This window comes from Oncorhynchus mykiss, chromosome 14, assembly GCF_013265735.2.
Source record: "Oncorhynchus mykiss isolate Arlee chromosome 14, USDA_OmykA_1.1, whole genome shotgun sequence".
NCBI classification, from domain to species: Eukaryota; Metazoa; Chordata; class Actinopteri; order Salmoniformes; family Salmonidae; genus Oncorhynchus; species Oncorhynchus mykiss.
The window spans coordinates 31,703,399-31,720,448 of record NC_048578.1 but is presented as its reverse complement, the minus strand read 5'-3'; the positions used below and the strand labels follow the sequence as shown (position 1 = coordinate 31,720,448).

At 42.7% G+C, this 17,050-nt stretch overlaps 3 protein-coding genes across 10 annotated transcripts; 2 read left to right on the top strand and 1 right to left on the bottom strand.

Moving 5' to 3' along the window:
* Positions 1 to 1,532: 1,532 nt before the first annotated feature.
* Positions 1,533 to 4,326, top strand: cuedc2 (CUE domain containing 2). 2 transcript variants are annotated; one of them, XM_021561717.2, is made up of 2 exons: positions 1,533 to 2,470; positions 2,951 to 4,326. In XM_021561717.2, exon 2 carries the CDS (start codon positions 2,965 to 2,967, stop codon positions 3,802 to 3,804), a length of 840 nt encoding a protein of 279 aa, XP_021417392.1. In that variant the 5' UTR covers positions 1,533 to 2,470; positions 2,951 to 2,964; the 3' UTR covers positions 3,805 to 4,326. The 2 variants fall into 2 exon arrangements, with proteins under 2 accessions (XP_021417392.1, XP_021417391.1); XM_021561716.2 differs by having other exon boundaries at positions 1,539 to 2,775.
* A 154-nt stretch (positions 4,327 to 4,480) lies between these two features.
* Positions 4,481 to 6,708, top strand: LOC118938762. Its single transcript, XM_036943645.1, has 3 exons — positions 4,481 to 4,511; positions 4,808 to 5,319; positions 5,443 to 6,708. The coding sequence occupies exons 1-3, from the start codon at positions 4,481 to 4,483 to the stop codon at positions 5,584 to 5,586; spliced, it is 687 nt and encodes a 228-aa protein (XP_036799540.1). The 3' UTR covers positions 5,587 to 6,708.
* Positions 6,709 to 6,710: 2 nt separating this feature from the next.
* Positions 6,711 to 17,050, bottom strand: LOC110489133 (zinc finger, C4H2 domain containing). 7 transcript variants are annotated; one of them, XM_021561725.2, is made up of 5 exons: positions 16,931 to 17,040; positions 15,329 to 15,500; positions 7,718 to 7,890; positions 7,441 to 7,630; positions 6,711 to 7,326 (listed from the first exon to the last, which is right to left on the bottom strand). In XM_021561725.2, the coding sequence occupies exons 2-5, from the start codon at positions 15,482 to 15,484 to the stop codon at positions 7,213 to 7,215; spliced, it is 633 nt and encodes a 210-aa protein (XP_021417400.1). In that variant the 5' UTR covers positions 15,485 to 15,500; positions 16,931 to 17,040; the 3' UTR covers positions 6,711 to 7,212. The 7 variants fall into 7 exon arrangements, with proteins under 7 accessions (XP_021417400.1, XP_021417401.1, XP_021417397.1 ...); XM_021561726.2 differs by having other exon boundaries at positions 7,468 to 7,630; positions 16,931 to 17,033; XM_021561722.2 differs by having other exon boundaries at positions 16,796 to 16,980.

Here is a 17,050-nt window from a genome sequence, read left to right as displayed (position 1 = left end):
ACACATTGACTCGGTACATTGAAAATTCTAGCCCTTCGGCTGCTGCCATAGAAGTGCCCATCCATGAAGGCTCAAGGTCATTGGCCACAGATAAAATGACTTCAAATCACGTTATATGTACAGTAGCTTTGATTGGACTGATCATGTCAACATCATATTTTCAAAATTTTAGCTAGCAAGCTAGACAAGCAGTCATGATCATGAATCAAGACGACAATCTACTGGCAAATCCAATTTAATCCTTGTCATATGAAAGATAAATTATAGATGGCTCATCGGCCATTGGACATTAATAGTTGGAAATCGCAAATTCAACGAGTAGTTTGGAAGGAATCGGTGACAGTGGCTGTGTGGACAAGGCTCTCCTGGCCTCTGATAGTCTGCACTTGGGTAAGATGTAAGTATCCCATGTGCCTCACCCTAATAATTTACCCCTCTTAATTTTGCCTACTGTTCTGTCTGTAGCCTATAAACTGTTTTGGAGAAATTTAAAAATCAAATATTTCAGGAGCTTTCCTTGTCTGCTTCTATGACCCCTTTATTCATCCTACTGTTCTGACTTGGTGTACAGAGATAACACTATAAGAACGGCCCATCTTCTGAATTCTGTTGCTGTACATTTCAAAAGTGCTAAACAAATAGTTATATTGACTGACATTACCATTACGTCTGTCCTAGCTCGCTCATTGTCTTAATCGAAATTGCTGATTGCCTCTTATCCGCTTGTCTTCCCCTTATGCCATAGTTTGTACATCTCAATTGTCATTAGAAACCACATTTGTTTCAGCAAGTCAGCCATATCAGCTATGTTTTTAAAAGGCAGTAAATGAGGCTGAATTAACTGTTTCGCTGCCAGACAAGGCTCTGCTGATAGCCAGGTGTAGCAGTGGTAAGATGTTGGGACTGCTGTTATGTTTGTGGGCACCATTTGTCACCGTTATAGTGCAGTTCATGTATTGTTTAGTGTTGTGTTGTGTATTGGCTTTTCTGGCATGCATTCCACTTCTTTTTTTGCCCCACCAAGATTTACACGCTAAAATCACAGTTGGAAACCTGGCACCATCCCTATGGTGAATCATGGTGGTGGCAGTATCATGCTGTGGGGATGTTTTTCAGCAGCAGGGACTGGGAGACTAGTCAGGATCAAGGAAAAGATGAATGGAGCAAAGTACAGAGATCTTTGATGAAAACCTGCTCCAGAGCGCTCAGGACCTCAGACTGGGGCGAAGGTTCACCTTCCAATAGAACAACGACCCTAAGCACACAGCCAAGACAATGAGGGATTGGCTTCGGGACAATTGCTCTGCCAAAACCCGGACTGAAAATAGCTGTGAAGCAACGTTCCCCATCCAACCTGACAGAGCTTGAGAGGATCTGCAGAGAAGATTGGGAGAAACTCCCCAAATACAGGTGTTCCAAGCTTGTAGCGTCATACCCAAGAAGAATCGAGGCTGTAATCGCTGCCAAAGGTGCTTCAACAAAATACTGAGTAAATGGTCTGAATACTTGGAAAAACTGAAATATCACATTTACATATTTTCTTTAAAATTAGCAAACATTTTTCAAAAACTTTTTTGCTTTGTCATTATGGGATATTTTGTATAGATTGATGAGGGGGGGAAAACAATTGAATCAATTTTAGAATTAGGCTATAATTTAACAAAATCTGGAGAAAAAAAGTCAAGGGGTCTGAATACTTTATGAATGCACTGTAAGGTTAACAATTACATTTTAATACTCAAGCACTGGTTTGAAAAGAAAACACATAGGATAATGACGATGATACTAAATGTAGGTTCCATGGCATGGAGAAGGTTATAAAGACATGTATTACTGAATTCCAGCGATTTAAATGTATCAAAAGGAGGTGGTCGTTGGAGAGTGTGTGTACTCTTGTCAGGCTTCATCTTGAGTTTCTTGTGGGAGAGACTCTTGGCGCTACACAACGGACAGATAGGAGCGTTATGATGGATCTGTTGGTGGCATGGCAGACAGGCATAGGATACATTTACATTTTTGTAACTTAGCAGACGCTCTGCAATAAGTGCATTCATTTGAAGATAGCTAGTTGAGGCAACTACTTCAGTCTTAAGTATACTTTTCCTGAATAAAGTAGTTATCAGAAAGTCAGTGTCGTAGGAAAATACACGCGCGGGTTATATAGTTTTTACAAATAATGGAGTAATGTGACATATAAGCGAACAAATGAAAGTGTAGTTTAAAGTATCGTTATTTTTTCTTTTTAGATCCTTTTCATGATCTAATCCCACTCCGGTACGATAGGTGGCGGTAAGGAATCACTGTTGACAGCGCTGAACTCGCTAGAAATAAATGGTTCTGTTGTGGTTATTCTATTCGTGTGTAAACAATTGAGTTGCTAGCAGTCTTTATAATCTCTTAGCTGGCTAATTATTCACACAGTTTGTAGATACACAATTGGAACAACATTTGTATTTCTTGCACGTTTAAGGTTAGATTTGTATTTGCACGTCGTAGTTTGTGTTGCACTTTACTACAACGATATTCGTTTCAGCTTGCTAGCTTTTTGTTCTGCAGCAGTACGGCTTTGAAGCCCGTTTAGCTACTATAGATAGTTAACGTCAACCCGATTCTCGTCATCTCTTCTGATTACGTGATTGTTGTCCGTCAATAGATCAGAAAATCCTGAAAATAATATATCATAGTGGCCACTTTTCTTTGATATTAGTTCGGTTTGGTCAACCTTTGAAAACTTACGTTAGCCATTCTTGTCTGCTTCACAGTCAGCGGTTGCCGGTACGATTCATTTGGTTTATTCGTTTTGTTTACTTCTAGCTAGCTATCTATCATCAATTCGTAATGCATTCGTGAAAGCGTATAGTTTGGTTAAAGGCGGCATAATTCGCAATCCCGTTTATTTCCGTCATCACGTTTGAATTAATCTGAATTTGGTATTGTTTTTTGTTAACAGGTTTTGAGCCCATTATGGACCTTCACAAGATAATCCACGATACCCTGCAGGAGTTCATTCAGACATGCATTCCAGAAGCAGACCTGAGTTCCCTGGATGATGTGTTGCTTCCCTACATCACTGGAGTCCTGGAGGATCTGGGATCTCAGGAGAGCGTGGAGGAGAACTTTGACGTGGAGGTCTTTGTAGAAATGCTGGAGGCCTACATTCCTGGCTTTGCTGAAATTGACAGTGTTAACGTTTGTGATATGATGTTCAGCCTGGCTTCAAAACTAGCCACAGCCCGGAGTTCAGAAAATAGTGTGCCAAAGGCTAGAATGGAGGTCCCACTGACAGTCAGCGCTACCTCCACTGGGCCTCCTGTGAGGGAGATGCACTGCCTTACTACACAGACTGAGGGAGCCACCGCCAAGGTGCCATTCCCTGAGTGGGAGGCCCAGGAGCCGCTCCTTCTGGAGATGTTCCCCAAGTGCAGACTATCAGAGGCCAGGAGTGCGTTGTCCATTGCTAAAGGTGACATGGAGGAGGCTGTCCGCCTCATCATCGAAGGAGACATCCAGCTCAGCCACACACCTCTAAACGTAAACCATGGGAAGATGGGTTCCCCTCAGGCAGAGCAGAAGATGAAAGAGAGCATCCTGGAGAAGTACATGCTAGTGGACAGGGAGGAGGATAAGAAAACACACAGGCCTGTTGCACCTAAAGATGCCCCTAAGAAACTGGTGCGTTACCACAGCAACCAGGTGGTGACCACAAAAGGGGAGCGGTACCAACTGGTGAAGAAAGAGGAGACGGAGGAGGTGAAGAAGACTTACGTCAGCATCAAACCCGCACGCAAATACAGATTCCATTGATGACTGACTGGCATTCTTCTGGAACACCAGCCATTGACTTTGTTGTTTACATCCTTTCTGAATGCCTTGTTTTTTTTGTTTGCCTGGTTATGGAAAATGTTTGTTTTTGGTATGTGTAAGTGTCTGATTTGAAAAGTGTGTGGCCATCGTCTTGCTTCGAATATAATTTCTCCTTTGCAGTGATTCTCTGGCATCATTGTTTTGTTCTCTAGGTGGGTCATGATGTGCTCTTGTAGTGGGCTGGCCATGTGTATAAGACTTGAAGAACTGCTACATTTGATTCTCTTATGTCCAAACTGTGTACTTTTTTTTCTCCATTTCAGCAGGTCTGACATGGTACAGATTTTTTGGGGTCAGATATAATTGTTATTGGTATTTTTCCTGCCAGGGAGACTTAGCGATTTGGGGCCTGTTTCAAAACACTATTTTCAGTACTCTATCGCAATACCTTATTCCTCATATAAGGGTAAGTTTAGTCCATTGAGCCTGTGCACCCATTTTTTTAATAAAATAAAAATATCATTCTTTTTTTTTTACTAAAATAAGTTATCGGCGACCTCATAAACATGTGGCGCCACGTTGGCGGAAGTTGTTCCTTAGACTGGAAGTGGTATTTCCCGCAGCATGAAAAGGGCCTTTTTTTACTAGCAAGGCACTGGAGATCTACTTCTGGAGAATGATAACACAGGTCAACAAGGGAGGGGGAGGCAGGAGGAGAGGGGGAAAGAGCAGCCCTCTGGGGGAGGGAGGAGGAGAGGGGAAAAGAGCAGCCTTCCAAGTGAGGGGGAGGCAGGAGGAGAGGGGGAAAGAGCAGCCTTCTAAGGGAGGGGCAGGCAGGGGTTGTAGAGTGAGACGTGGAGGAGGATGGTTATACAAGTACACAGAGAACAACCAAGAAAGGAGAGGGGAAAAGAGCAGCCCTCTGATGGAGGGGGAGGAGAGGGGAAGCACCCAACCCTAAAGGACAGAGAGAGACAGGAGAAAGGGCTGCAGAGGCAGTGAGAGTCTGTGGACCTTGTAAGAGCAAGGAAAGGACCAACCCTGCTGCCCAGACTGGGACCCAGCTGGTCTCCTTACAGCTCATCTCTGCCCTGCTGCCCAGACTGGGACCCAGCTGGTCCCCCTACAGCTCATCTCTGCCCTGCTTCCCAGACTGGGACCCAGCTGGTCCCCCTACAGCTCATCTCTGCCCTGAAGCTCCAGACTGGGACCCAGCTGGTCCCCTACAGCTCATCTCTGCCCTGGGACCCAGCTGGTCCCCCTACAGCTCATCTCTGCCCTGCTTCCCAGACTGGGACCCAGCTGCTCCCCCTACAGCTCATCTCTGCCCTGAAGCTCCAGACTGGGACCCAGCTGGTCCCCTACAGCTCATCTCTGCCCTGCTGCCCAGACTGGGACCCAGCTGGTCCTCCTACAGCTCATCTCTGCCCTGCTGCCCAGACTGGGACCCAGTTGGTCTCCCTACAGCTCATCTCTGCCCTGAAGCTCCAGACATTCACAGAGGAGATGAGATGGGTAAAATAATATTTCTCTTCACATAACTGTCTGTATCTTTTGAGCTACATGTCCCTACTGGCTGTGCCATTTACTGACACACTGTGTGTGTGTGTGTGTGTGTGTGTATGTGTGAATTAACAGGCCATGGACACGGAGCTGCATGACCCATCAGTGTGTGTGCAGCAGCAGACAGCTTTGTCCCTAAACACCTTCATCAGGAGGAAGACTACTCAACTAGACACCAAAATACTGGAGGATAAACTACACACACACACACCTCTGTAACAGGGTACAACACACACACACCTCTGTAACAGGGTACAACACACACACACACCTCTGTAACAGGGTACAACACACACACACACCTCTGTAACAGGGTACAACACACACACACACCTCTGTAACAGGGTACAACACATACATCTCTGTAACAGGGTACAACACACACATCTCTGTAACAGGGTACAACACACACACCTCTGTAACAGGGTACAACACACACATACCTCTGTAACAGGGTATGACACACACATACCTCTGTAACAGGGTACGACACACACATACCTCTGTAACAGGGTACAACACACACACACCTCCGCAACAGGGTACAACACAACACACACCTCCGCAACAGGGTGAAACAGGGTAAAACACACCTCTACAACAGGGTACAACACACACAGTACTTTAGACTGCTCACTATCTGTGTTCTTTGCTGTTTAGGTCCTGTAGCTGCTGCCATGTTATTATAGTCACTTTCTGTCCTTCTGTTCCTGTACACTTAAAAGGCCCTCTGAATGGCAGACAGTCCCAAGAACAACAAGTCTTATGAGAACAGAATATTAATCGGTGTTGTAGGACGCAGTGGGAGAATCTCAATTGCATACTCCTCTCGCCGCCTCCTCTAACCCCATTGGAGGAGGTCAGAGAGGTGGTACCTGTAGCTTTCTCATCCAATGGGTTTTGAGGAGACAGGGAAAGAGGACACCAGGAGAATGCAAATGAGGTTTTCCCAGTATGTTTGTTGGGTGAGTTGCTGAGGAGCCTCCCCAAGCCCTTTGACTCCCCCAGCAGGATCTGGGAACAACTGTAGCCCAGAGGAAGACATAGCAACTTGGGGTTACCTTGGAGACAGAACAGGAATCTGGATGTACTCTGCCAACGCAATGTCAATGAAGGGTTACCTTGAAGGCCCAGAATGTTAACCTGACAGCAGTACAAGAACTGAGCTAAAGGTGCCTTCGTACTGGCACTATCACCGTGTGGACATATCTGAAATATTTCCTACGTACTGCACTACTTCTGATCAGAGCCTTGTGTGACCCAGCCTGTGATTTTCACTGAGTGTCATTGATCATGTGTATTATAATGAGATTCATCTTATAAAAGAAAATACAATTCCAACTGCAGTACAAAATACATTTTATTTCTGTATTCTTGTATTCAAGTTTCACATAAAACACTGTTAAAAGCAAATAAGCATCGTGGTTTTCTCAGTCCGTGACCGTCCATTATGCCTTCAGTAAACATTAGAACAACTTCCTGGGTTATACAGTCCAATATCACAAACAGTTACAACACAGTCATTATAGTTCAGCCATGGAGAGTGTTCATGCAATGTAAACATGTTAAGTACAGAGTAACAAGTAAATGCAGTACGTTTCACATTTAATGCCAGAACCAATCACAACATGGGTACAGCTACAGTATAGTATTGTGTATTAGTGCATATAACGTGGTTATGGTCTATTAAACCTTAAGGTTAACAATTACATTTCAACACTCAAGCACTGTTAAAAAGAGAACTACACTAAATGTAGGTTCCATGGCATGGGGAAAGGTTAGGACGACATGTTTTACTGAATTCCAGATGTGAAATTTAGCAATATGAGGTGGTAGTGTGTGTGTCTACTCGTCAGGCTTCCTCTTAGGTTTCTTGGGGTTGCGGGAGCGACTCTTGGCCTTGCACAGTGGACAGATGGGAGCGTTACGATGGATCTGTTGGTGGCATGACAGACAGGCCTGGAGAGAGGACAAGAGATGTTAGTGTGTTATTCCTATGTAGACACAAAGACGTCAGTACAGTGTCATTATTGTGTTGGTACACAGACAGGGGAGAGGTGTGTATGTGTGTACCTTCATAGGAGGGTGTGTACTGTGTACCTTCATGGGAGGAGGCTGTTGTCTGAAGGTGGCGGTCTGGCGGGCATCTTGTTTCCGGGAGACCTGGAGCTGTTGGGCCGCGGCAGCCGCTGCTGCAAGGGATTCTGGGATGGTGGGCTCATGAGGCTCCTTCTGCCACTCAGCCTTCTGCTTCTCAAAGTAACTATGGCAACAGAGATAGAAGATAGCACAGAGAACAGTTGATGTGTGTGTGAGAGTGTGTGTGTGTGTGTATAGTATGTGTACTGACTCCAGAGAGAGTTTCTCCTCCTCTTCGTTGAGGTTGGGCAGTCTGTGAAGGCCCAGGGTCATCCTGAGGGCATCTACATGTTCCTTCAGGGGTTTGTACTCATCATGGAGCCTCCGCGTCGTCTCCAGCAGCTTGTTCAGGTCGTTCTCTGACTGCTTTATAGTGCTCTCCATCTGGGGAGTAGGAGGAGAGAAATACATAAACTATTAAAGGGTAACTCTCAACCCCTTCACCCTTAAAAAATGCATCCAGGTCAGAAGTTGTGGGTGGGGTGAATTGCTCATAAATATTCATTTTGGGGGTGTGTAAACGTAGTTGTGCCTGATCCCAACACTTTCTCACTAAAGAATATTTACCAGAAGTCCACTGGTACGCTCTGATAATAAAATGTGCATCGTGAGCAAACAGCTCTGGACAGTTATCTGACAGTTTTGAGGTGCAGAGGTCCTGACATCTAGTACCACTTGCAGTGTAAATTTGAATTCCCCATTGGGTGCATAATAAATTGTTGAAATGAGGTGTTCACTTTTTAGAAGAATTAGGAGTGTGTGGGCACGGGATGAATATTGTAAATATATATGTGCCTCGTGGGATTAGAACCCACAGACTGCACCACTAATCAGTTGTAGGAAGTTGCTATGACCACCATTGTCCTCTAGTTCTTGTTACAATGGATATAGTCTCGCTATTGTTATTTTACTGCTGCTCTTTAATTACTTGTTCCTTTTATTTCTTATTCATATTTTTTAAACTGCATTGTTGGTTAAGGGCTTGTCAGTAAGCATTTCACTAAGGTCTACTACTCCTGTTGGATTCAGCATTTCACTGTAAGGTCTACTACACCTGTTGGAGTCATCATTTCACTGTAAGGACTACTACACCTGTTGTATTCAGCATTTCACTGTAAGGTCTACTACACCTGTTGTATTCAGCATTTCACTGTAAGGTCTACTACACCTGTTGTATTCAGCATTTCACTGTAAGGTCTACTACACCTGTTGTATTCAGCATTTCACTGTAAGGTCTACTACACCTGTTGTATTCAGCATTTCACTGTGAGGTCTACTACACCTGTTGTATTCAGCATTTCACTGTGAGGTCTACTACACCTGTTGTATTCAGCATTTCACTGTAAGGTCTACTACACCTGTTGTATTCAGCATTTCACTGTGAGGTCTACTACACCTGTTGTATTCAGCATTTCACTGTGAGGTCTACTACACCTGTTGGATTCAGCATTTCACTGTAAGGTCTACTACACCTGTTGTATTCAGCATTTCACTGTGAGGTCTACTACACCTGTTGTATTCAGCATTTCACTGTGAGGTCTACTACACCTGTTGTATTCAGCATTTCACTGTGAGGTCTACTACACCTGTTGTATTCAGCATTTCACTGTAAGGTCTACTGCACCTGTTGTATTCAGCATTTCACTGTAAGGTCTACTACACCTGTTGTATTCAGCATTTCACTGTAAGGTCTACTACACCTGTTGTATTCAGCATTTCACTGTAAGGTCTACTACACCTGTTGTATTCAGCATTTCACTGTGAGGTCTACTACACCTGTTGTATTCAGCATTTCACTGTGAGGTCTACTACACCTGTTGTATTCAGCATTTCACTGTAAGGTCTACTACACCTGTTGTATTCAGCATTTCACTTTGAGGTCTACTACACCTGTTGTATTCAGCATTTCACTGTGAGGTCTACTACACCTGTTGTATTCAGCATTTCACTGTGAGGTCTACTACACCTGTTGTATTCAGCATTTCACTGTGAGGTCTAACCTGTTGTATTCAGCATTTCACTGTGAGGTCTACTACACCTGTTGTATTCAGCATTTCACTGTGAGGTCTACTACTCCTGTTGGATTCAGCATTTCACTGTGAGGTCTACTACACCTGTTGTATTCAGCATTTCACTGTAAGGTCTACTACACCTGTTGTATTCAGCATTTCACTGTGAGGTCTACTACTCCTGTTGGATTCAGCATTTCACTGTGAGGTCTACTACACCTGTTGTATTCAGCATTTCACTGTGAGGTCTACTACTCCTGTTGGATTCAGCATTTCACTGTGAGGTCTACTACACCTGTTGTATTCAGCATTTCACTGTGAGGTCTACTACTCCTGTTGTATTCAGCATTTCACTGTGAGGTCTAACCTGTTGTATTCAGCATTTCACTGTGAGGTCTACTACACCTGTTGTATTCAGCATTTCACTGTGAGGTCTACTACTCCTGTTGGATTCAGCATTTCACTGTGAGGTCTACTACACCTGTTGTATTCAGCATTTCACTGTGAGGTCTACTACACCTGTTGTATTCAGCATTTCACTGTGAGGTCTAACCTGTTGTATTCAGCATTTCACTGTGAGGTCTACTACACCTGTTGTATTCAGCATTTCACTGTGAGGTCTACTACTCCTGTTGTATTCAGCATTTCACTGTGAGGTCTACTACACCTGTTGTATTCAGCATTTCACTGTGAGGTCTACTACTCCTGTTGGATTCAGCATTTCACTGTAAGGTCTACTACACCTGTTGTATTCAGCATTTCACTGTAAGGTCTACTACACCTGTTGTATTCAGCATTTCACTGTAAGGTCTACTACACCTGTTGTATTCAGCATTTCACTGTAAGGTCTACTACACCTGTTGTATTCAGCATTTCACTGTGAGGTCTACTACACCTGTTGTATTCAGCATTTCACTGTGAGGTCTACTACACCTGTTGTATTCAGCATTTCACTGTGAGGTCTACTACACCTGTTGTATTCAGCATTTCACTGTGAGGTCTACTACACCTGTTGTATTCAGCATTTCACTGTAAGGTCTACTGCACCTGTTGTATTCAGCATTTCACTGTAAGGTCTACTACACCTGTTGTATTCAGCATTTCACTGTAAGGTCTACTACACCTGTTGTATTCAGCATTTCACTGTAAGGTCTACTACACCTGTTGTATTCAGCATTTCACTGTGAGGTCTACTACACCTGTTGTATTCAGCATTTCACTGTGAGGTCTACTACACCTGTTGTATTCAGCATTTCACTGTAAGGTCTACTACACCTGTTGTATTCAGCATTTCACTTTGAGGTCTACTACACCTGTTGTATTCAGCATTTCACTGTGAGGTCTACTACACCTGTTGTATTCAGCATTTCACTGTGAGGTCTACTACACCTGTTGTATTCAGCATTTCACTGTGAGGTCTAACCTGTTGTATTCAGCATTTCACTGTGAGGTCTACTACACCTGTTGTATTCAGCATTTCACTGCAAGGTCTACCTACACCTGTTGTATTCAGCATTTCACTGTAAGGTCTACTACACCTGTTGTATTCAGCATTTCACTGTGAGGTCTACTACACCTGTTGTATTCAGCATTTCACTGTGAGGTCTACTACACCTGTTGTATTCAGCATTTCACTGTGAGGTCTACTACACCTGTTGTATTCAGCATTTCACTGTAAGGTCTACTACACCTGTTGTATTCAGCATTTCACTGTGAGGTCTACTACACCTGTTGTATTCAGCATTTCACTGTGAGGTCTACTACACCTGTTGTATTCAGCATTTCACTGTGAGGTCTACTACACCTGTTGTATTCAGCATTTCACTGTGAGGTCTACTACACCTGTTGTATTCAGCATTTCACTGTGAGGTCTACTACACCTGTTGTATTCAGCATTTCACTGTGAGGTCTACTACACCTGTTGTATTCAGCATTTCACTGTGAGGTCTACTACACCTGTTGTATTCAGCATTTCACTGTGAGGTCTACTACACCTGTTGTATTCAGCATTTCACTGTGAGGTCTACTACACCTGTTGTATTCAGTATTTCACTGTAAGGTCTACTACACCTGTTGTATTCAGCATTTCACTGTAAGGTCTACTACACCTGTTGTATACAGCATTTCACTGTAAGGTCTACTACACCTGTTGTATTCAGCATTTCACTGTGAGGTCTACTACACCTGTTGTATTCAGCATTTCACTGTAAGGTCTACTACACCTGTTGTATTCAGCATTTCACTGTAAGGTCTACTACACCTGTTGTATTCAGCATTTCACTGTGAGGTCTACTACACCTGTTGTATTCAGCATTTCACTGTGAGGTCTACTACACCTGTTGTATTCAGCATTTCACTGTGAGGTCTACTACACCTGTAGTATTCAGCATTTCACTGTGAGGTCTACTACACCTGTTGTATTCAGCATTTCACTGTGAGGTCTACTACACCTGTTGTATTCAGCATTTCACTGTAAGGTCTACTACACCTGTTGTATTCAGCATTTCTCTGTAAGGTCTACTACACCTGTTGTATTCAGCATTTCACTGTGAGGTCTACCACACCTGTTGTATTCAGCATTTCACTGTGAGGTCTACTACACCTGTTGTATTCAGCATTTCACTGTGAGGTCTACTACACCTGTTGTATTCAGCATTTCACTGTGAGGTCTACTACACCTGTTGTATTCAGCATTTCACTGTAAGGTCTACTACACCTGTTGTATTCAGCATTTCACTGTAAGGTCTACTACACCTGTTGTATACAGCATTTCACTGTAAGGTCTACTACACCTGTTGTATTCAGCATTTCACTGTGAGGTCTACTACACCTGTTGTATTCAGCATTTCACTGTAAGGTCTACTACACCTGTTGTATTCAGCATTTCACTGTAAGGTCTACTACACCTGTTGTATTCAGCATTTCACTGTAAGGTCTACTACACCTGTTGTATTCAGCATTTCACTGTGAGGTCTACTACACCTGTTGTATTCAGCATGTGACTAATAACATTTGATTTAACATAGATGTGCGTGAAACGGTAAACCAAAATGTAGAATTCGTGAGGCCTTACTGCCTTACTGCCTTTTGAATTTTGTGTAACGTCAGTAGTCTAGTCAAGGAAGCATCAAGCAAAATATATTGGTACACTCCACTATATATTGGTACACTCCAATGCCAAATAAGGTGCTTGTTTCTATACGAAACCAGAAGGTGGTACCACCCAGCACATCTAGAAGGGAGTGTATTTCATACCGAACCCCTCCCTTGAGGTGACGTATAGGAACCTTCTCCAGGTGCCTCTACATCACAATTTCAATGGTAGAGTTGAACCACTGGGGCAAAAAGAGCTAGATGTACTACTAAAAGACCAAATTACAAAACATTATGAACACCTGCTCTTTCCATGATGTAGACTGACCAGATGAAAGCTATTATTGATCTCACTTGTCAATTCAAGGGGAGGAAACAGGTTAAAGAAGGATGTTTAAGCCTTGAGACAATTGAGATATGAATTGTGTATGTTTGCCATTCAGCGGGTGAATGGGCAAGACAAAAGATTTGTGTCTTTGAACAGGGTATGGTATTTTGTGTCAAGAACTGCAACGCTGTTGGGTTTTTCACGCTCTACAGTTTCACGTGTGTATAAAGAATGGTTCACCACCCAAAGGACATCCAGCCAACTTGATACAACTGTGGGAAGCATCGGCATCAAGATGGCCAGCATCCCTGTGTAATGCTTTCGACACCTTATGTCCGTGCCGTGACAAATGTAGGCTGTTCTTAGGGCAAGGGGGTGCAACTCAATATTAGAAAGGTGTTCTTAATGTTTTGTAACTGTCAAAATGAACACATCAGAATTTAGGTTTCACTATAACTCAGCCTAAAACGTCTGTTTCTCAAACAACTAAAAATGTTTCATGCGTTACTTTTTAAAATCTTTTTGTGCATTCAGAAGTCGAATAGTGGCTTCTGTCTCACACACACACTCTTTATTGCTCTCTCTCTACTAGAGGTTGACCGATTAATCGGAATGGCCGATTAATTAGGGCCGATTTCAAGTTTTCATAACAATCTGAAATTTATATTTTTGGGCGCTGATTAAAAAAAAAATGTATGCCTTTTATTTAACTAGGCAAGTCAGTTAAGAACACATTCTTGTTTTCAATGACGGCCTAGGAATGGTGGGTTAACTGCCTTGTTCAGGCGCAGAATGACAGATTTTCCCCTTGTCAGCTCGGGGGATCCAATCTTGCAACCTTACCAGTTAACTAGTCCAACGCTATAACCACCTGCCTCTCGTTGCACTCCACGAGGAGACTGCCTGTTACGCGAATGCAGTAAGCCAAGGTAAGTTGCTAGCTAGCATTAAACTTACCTTGTAAAAAACAATCAATCAATCATAATCACATAACTACACATGGTTGATGATATTACTAGTTTATCTAGCGTTGCATTGCATATAATCGATGCAACGCTGGGGGATGATTTAACAAAAGCACATTTGCGAAAAAGGCACAATCGTTGACTGTACCCAATCGTTGACTGTACCTGTACCTAACTGTACCTAACCATAAACACCAATGCCTTTCTTAAAATAAATACACAGAAGTATATATTTTTAAACCTGCATATTTAGCTAAAAGAAATCCAGGTTAGCAGGCAATATTAACCAGGTGAAATTGTGTCATTTCTCTTGCGTTCATTGCACGCAGAGTCGGGGTATATGTAACAGTTTGGGCAGCCTGGCTCATTCCGAACTAATTTGCCAGAATTTTACGTAATTATGACATAACATTGAAGGTTGTGAAATGTAACAAGGATATTTAGACTTAGGGATGCCACCCGTTAGATAAAATATCAAACGGTTCCGTATTTCACTGAAATTTTAAATGTTTTGTTTTAGAAATGATAGTTTCCGGATTCTACCATATTAATGACCAAAGGCTCGTATTTCTGTGTGCTATTATGTTATCATTAAGTCTATGATTTGATAGAGCAGTCTGACTGAGCGATGGTAGGCAGCAGCAGGCTCGTAAGCATTCATTCAAACAGCACTTTCGTGCGTTTTGCCAGCAGCTCTTCGCAAGCACAGCGCTGTTTATGACTTCAAGCCTATCAGCCTAATGGCTGGTGTAGCCGAAGTGAAATGGCTAGCTAGTTAGTAGGGTGCGCGCTAATAGCGTTTCAAACGTCCCTCGGTCTGAGACTTGGAGTGGTTGTTCCCCTTGCTCTGCATGGGTAACGCTGCTTCGAGGATGGCTGTTGTCGATGTGTTCCTGGTTCGAGCCCCGGTAGGGGCGAGGAGAGGGACGGAAGCTATACTGTTACACTGGCAATACTAAAGTGTCTATAAGAACATCCAATAGTCAAAAGGTATATGAAATACAAATGGTATAGAGAGAAATAGTCCTATAAATACTATATTAACTACAACCTAAAACCTCTTACCTTGGAATATTGAAGTCTCATGTTAAAAGGAACCACCAACTTTCATATGTTCTCATGTTCTGAGCAAGGAACTCAAACGTTAGCTTTCTTACATGGCACATATTGCACTTTTACTTCTCCAACACTTTGTTTTTGCATTATTTAAACCAAATTGAAAATGTTTCATTATTTATTTGAAGCTAAATGGATTTGTATTGATGTATTATGTTAAGTTAAAATAAGTGTTCATTCAGTATTGTTGTAATTGTCATTATTACAAATAAATAAAAACCGCAGATTAATCGATATCGGCTTTTTTTGGTCCTCCAATAATCGGTTTTGGCGTTGAAAAATCATACTCAGTCGACCTCTACGCTACCCACCACATTGATATCAGCATGTATGAGTCGTAGCTCCTCTACATGGGCCATCTTCTCCTGCATTAGGAGGTCCATCTCCTGTTTGTATTCCTTCAGATGTTTCTCCTCAGACTCTAGGGACTCAAACTCTGACTTCAGACGAGACTTGATCTTCTGCATCTGTACTGTCTTGTTCCTGAAATGATAGAAAACACAATTTAACCAATACATTACTACTTAGTTATCACTGTACACCCCTAGTTACCAATGTAACACAGTAGATACTTTACAAATGCACTAGTAGTTAGTTACCAATTATACAACATTCTGTAATTTTTTTACCTTTATTTAACTAGGCAAGTCAGTTAAGAACAAATTCTTATTTAAAATGACTGCCTAACCCGGACTACGCTGGGCCAATTGTGCGCCGCCCTATGGGACTCTCAATCACGTCCGGTTGTGATACAGCCTGGAATCGAACCAGTCTTTAGTAACGCCTCTAGCACTGAGATGCAGTGCCTTGGACAGCTGCACCACTCAGTAGTTACATACCACTGGGTTACTTACCAATGATCCAGTTACCAATTCTACAGCATTAGGTAGTTAAGTTACCTACCACTGCACTATTTACAATTGCAAGTATTCATTTGATTACAGGGCAGAAGGCACAAAGACAACATTCTGTCAGTTCAACTTCACATCACTCAATCATGCTTCAGAAACCAATTGCCCTAAGGCACCTTCTATTGTTTCTCCTTTATTTAACCAGGTTAGCCTCTTCAGATAAAAACGTTATTTTTTTTAAAGAAAGACCAGAACCCGAGACATCATAGTGTATTATTGTGTTGCTGTATCAATAGATTCGTTTGTGAAACAAGGAGCGAGAATATTTGTCACGCAAATAAGTAATATAATGCATGCATAACCGACATATTCGTGCACGACATGCCATTGTTATAACTGGAGCAATTCTTGTCTAGACATCTTTTTTTCTACTGATGCCAAGCTAATCAGCGTCACATCTATTCAACAATGTGCAAATTTGCAACTGGTTCCGCCTGAATGAACTCAAGACATTGGGGGAACCGGACAACACCAACCATGGTTAGCCAATTATTAGCTAACGTTACCTGGCTAATGACAGAAAGCTAGCTAAGTAGCCAACTAGCCGATAATCTGGCAAAGCACTTCGCATCTGGATTTTTGTTGATGCAAACAGCTGGATTGGTTATGCATAATACATAACTAGCAAGCAATTTTGTAATGTGCAAAACAAAAGCGAGAGTTTATCTGCAGTTCTTTCAAGAACAATAGAACGGCCACCACTGCTGGCTAACCTTGATCAAGGCTATGTCGCCACATATAGCTAGCTCCCTAGCTCAATAACAAAGCCAAGACGCTAATATTAGCTTCTCGCTGCTCTTTTCCTGAGCCATCCAGCTACCTGATTTACCAGATGTGGTTTCTTTGAAGAAGAAAACAAATCTTTACCGTATTTCCATAATGTTTTCTAGTTTGCACATTATCTCTTGTTCGTCCCCCATGATTTAGACTTTAGGCCCTGATAAATTAGATCTTAATGGAAGGACAGGGTGGTCTGCCAGCTAGCTAATAAAAACACAATACCTTCAGCCGTGACATACGCTATGAAGCACCACGCATGCGCTAGGCAAGCCAGTGCCTACGTGTCCTGTGACCCTGGCTGGAAACTGTTACATAGTGTCCGTCTGGCACTGAAACTATCTG

What these genes read in the sequence shown, in the direction of transcription:
- cuedc2 (XM_021561717.2), top strand. Translation starts at nt 2,965, where the DNA reads ATGGACCTTCACAAGATAATCCACGATACCCTGCAGGAGTTCATTCAG.
- LOC110489133 (XM_021561719.2), bottom strand. Translation starts at nt 16,848, where the DNA reads ATGGGGGACGAACAAGAGATAATGTGCAAACTAGAAAACATTATGGAA. An exon ending in GAAAACATTATGGAAATACG is followed by an intron (nt 15,501 to 16,795) that starts GTAAAGATTTGT and finishes CTATCATTTCAG; the next exon opens with GAACAAGACAGTACAGATGC. An exon ending in TACATGCTGATATCAATGTG is followed by an intron (nt 7,891 to 15,328) that starts GTGGGTAGCGTA and finishes CCTACTCCCCAG; the next exon opens with ATGGAGAGCACTATAAAGCA.
- LOC118938762 (XM_036943645.1), top strand. Translation starts at nt 4,481, where the DNA reads ATGATAACACAGGTCAACAAGGGAGGGGGAG. An exon ending in GGTCAACAAGGGAGGGGGAG is followed by an intron (nt 4,512 to 4,807) that starts GCAGGAGGAGAG and finishes AGAGGCAGTGAG; the next exon opens with AGTCTGTGGACCTTGTAAGA. An exon ending in TCACAGAGGAGATGAGATGG is followed by an intron (nt 5,320 to 5,442) that starts GTAAAATAATAT and finishes GTGAATTAACAG; the next exon opens with GCCATGGACACGGAGCTGCA.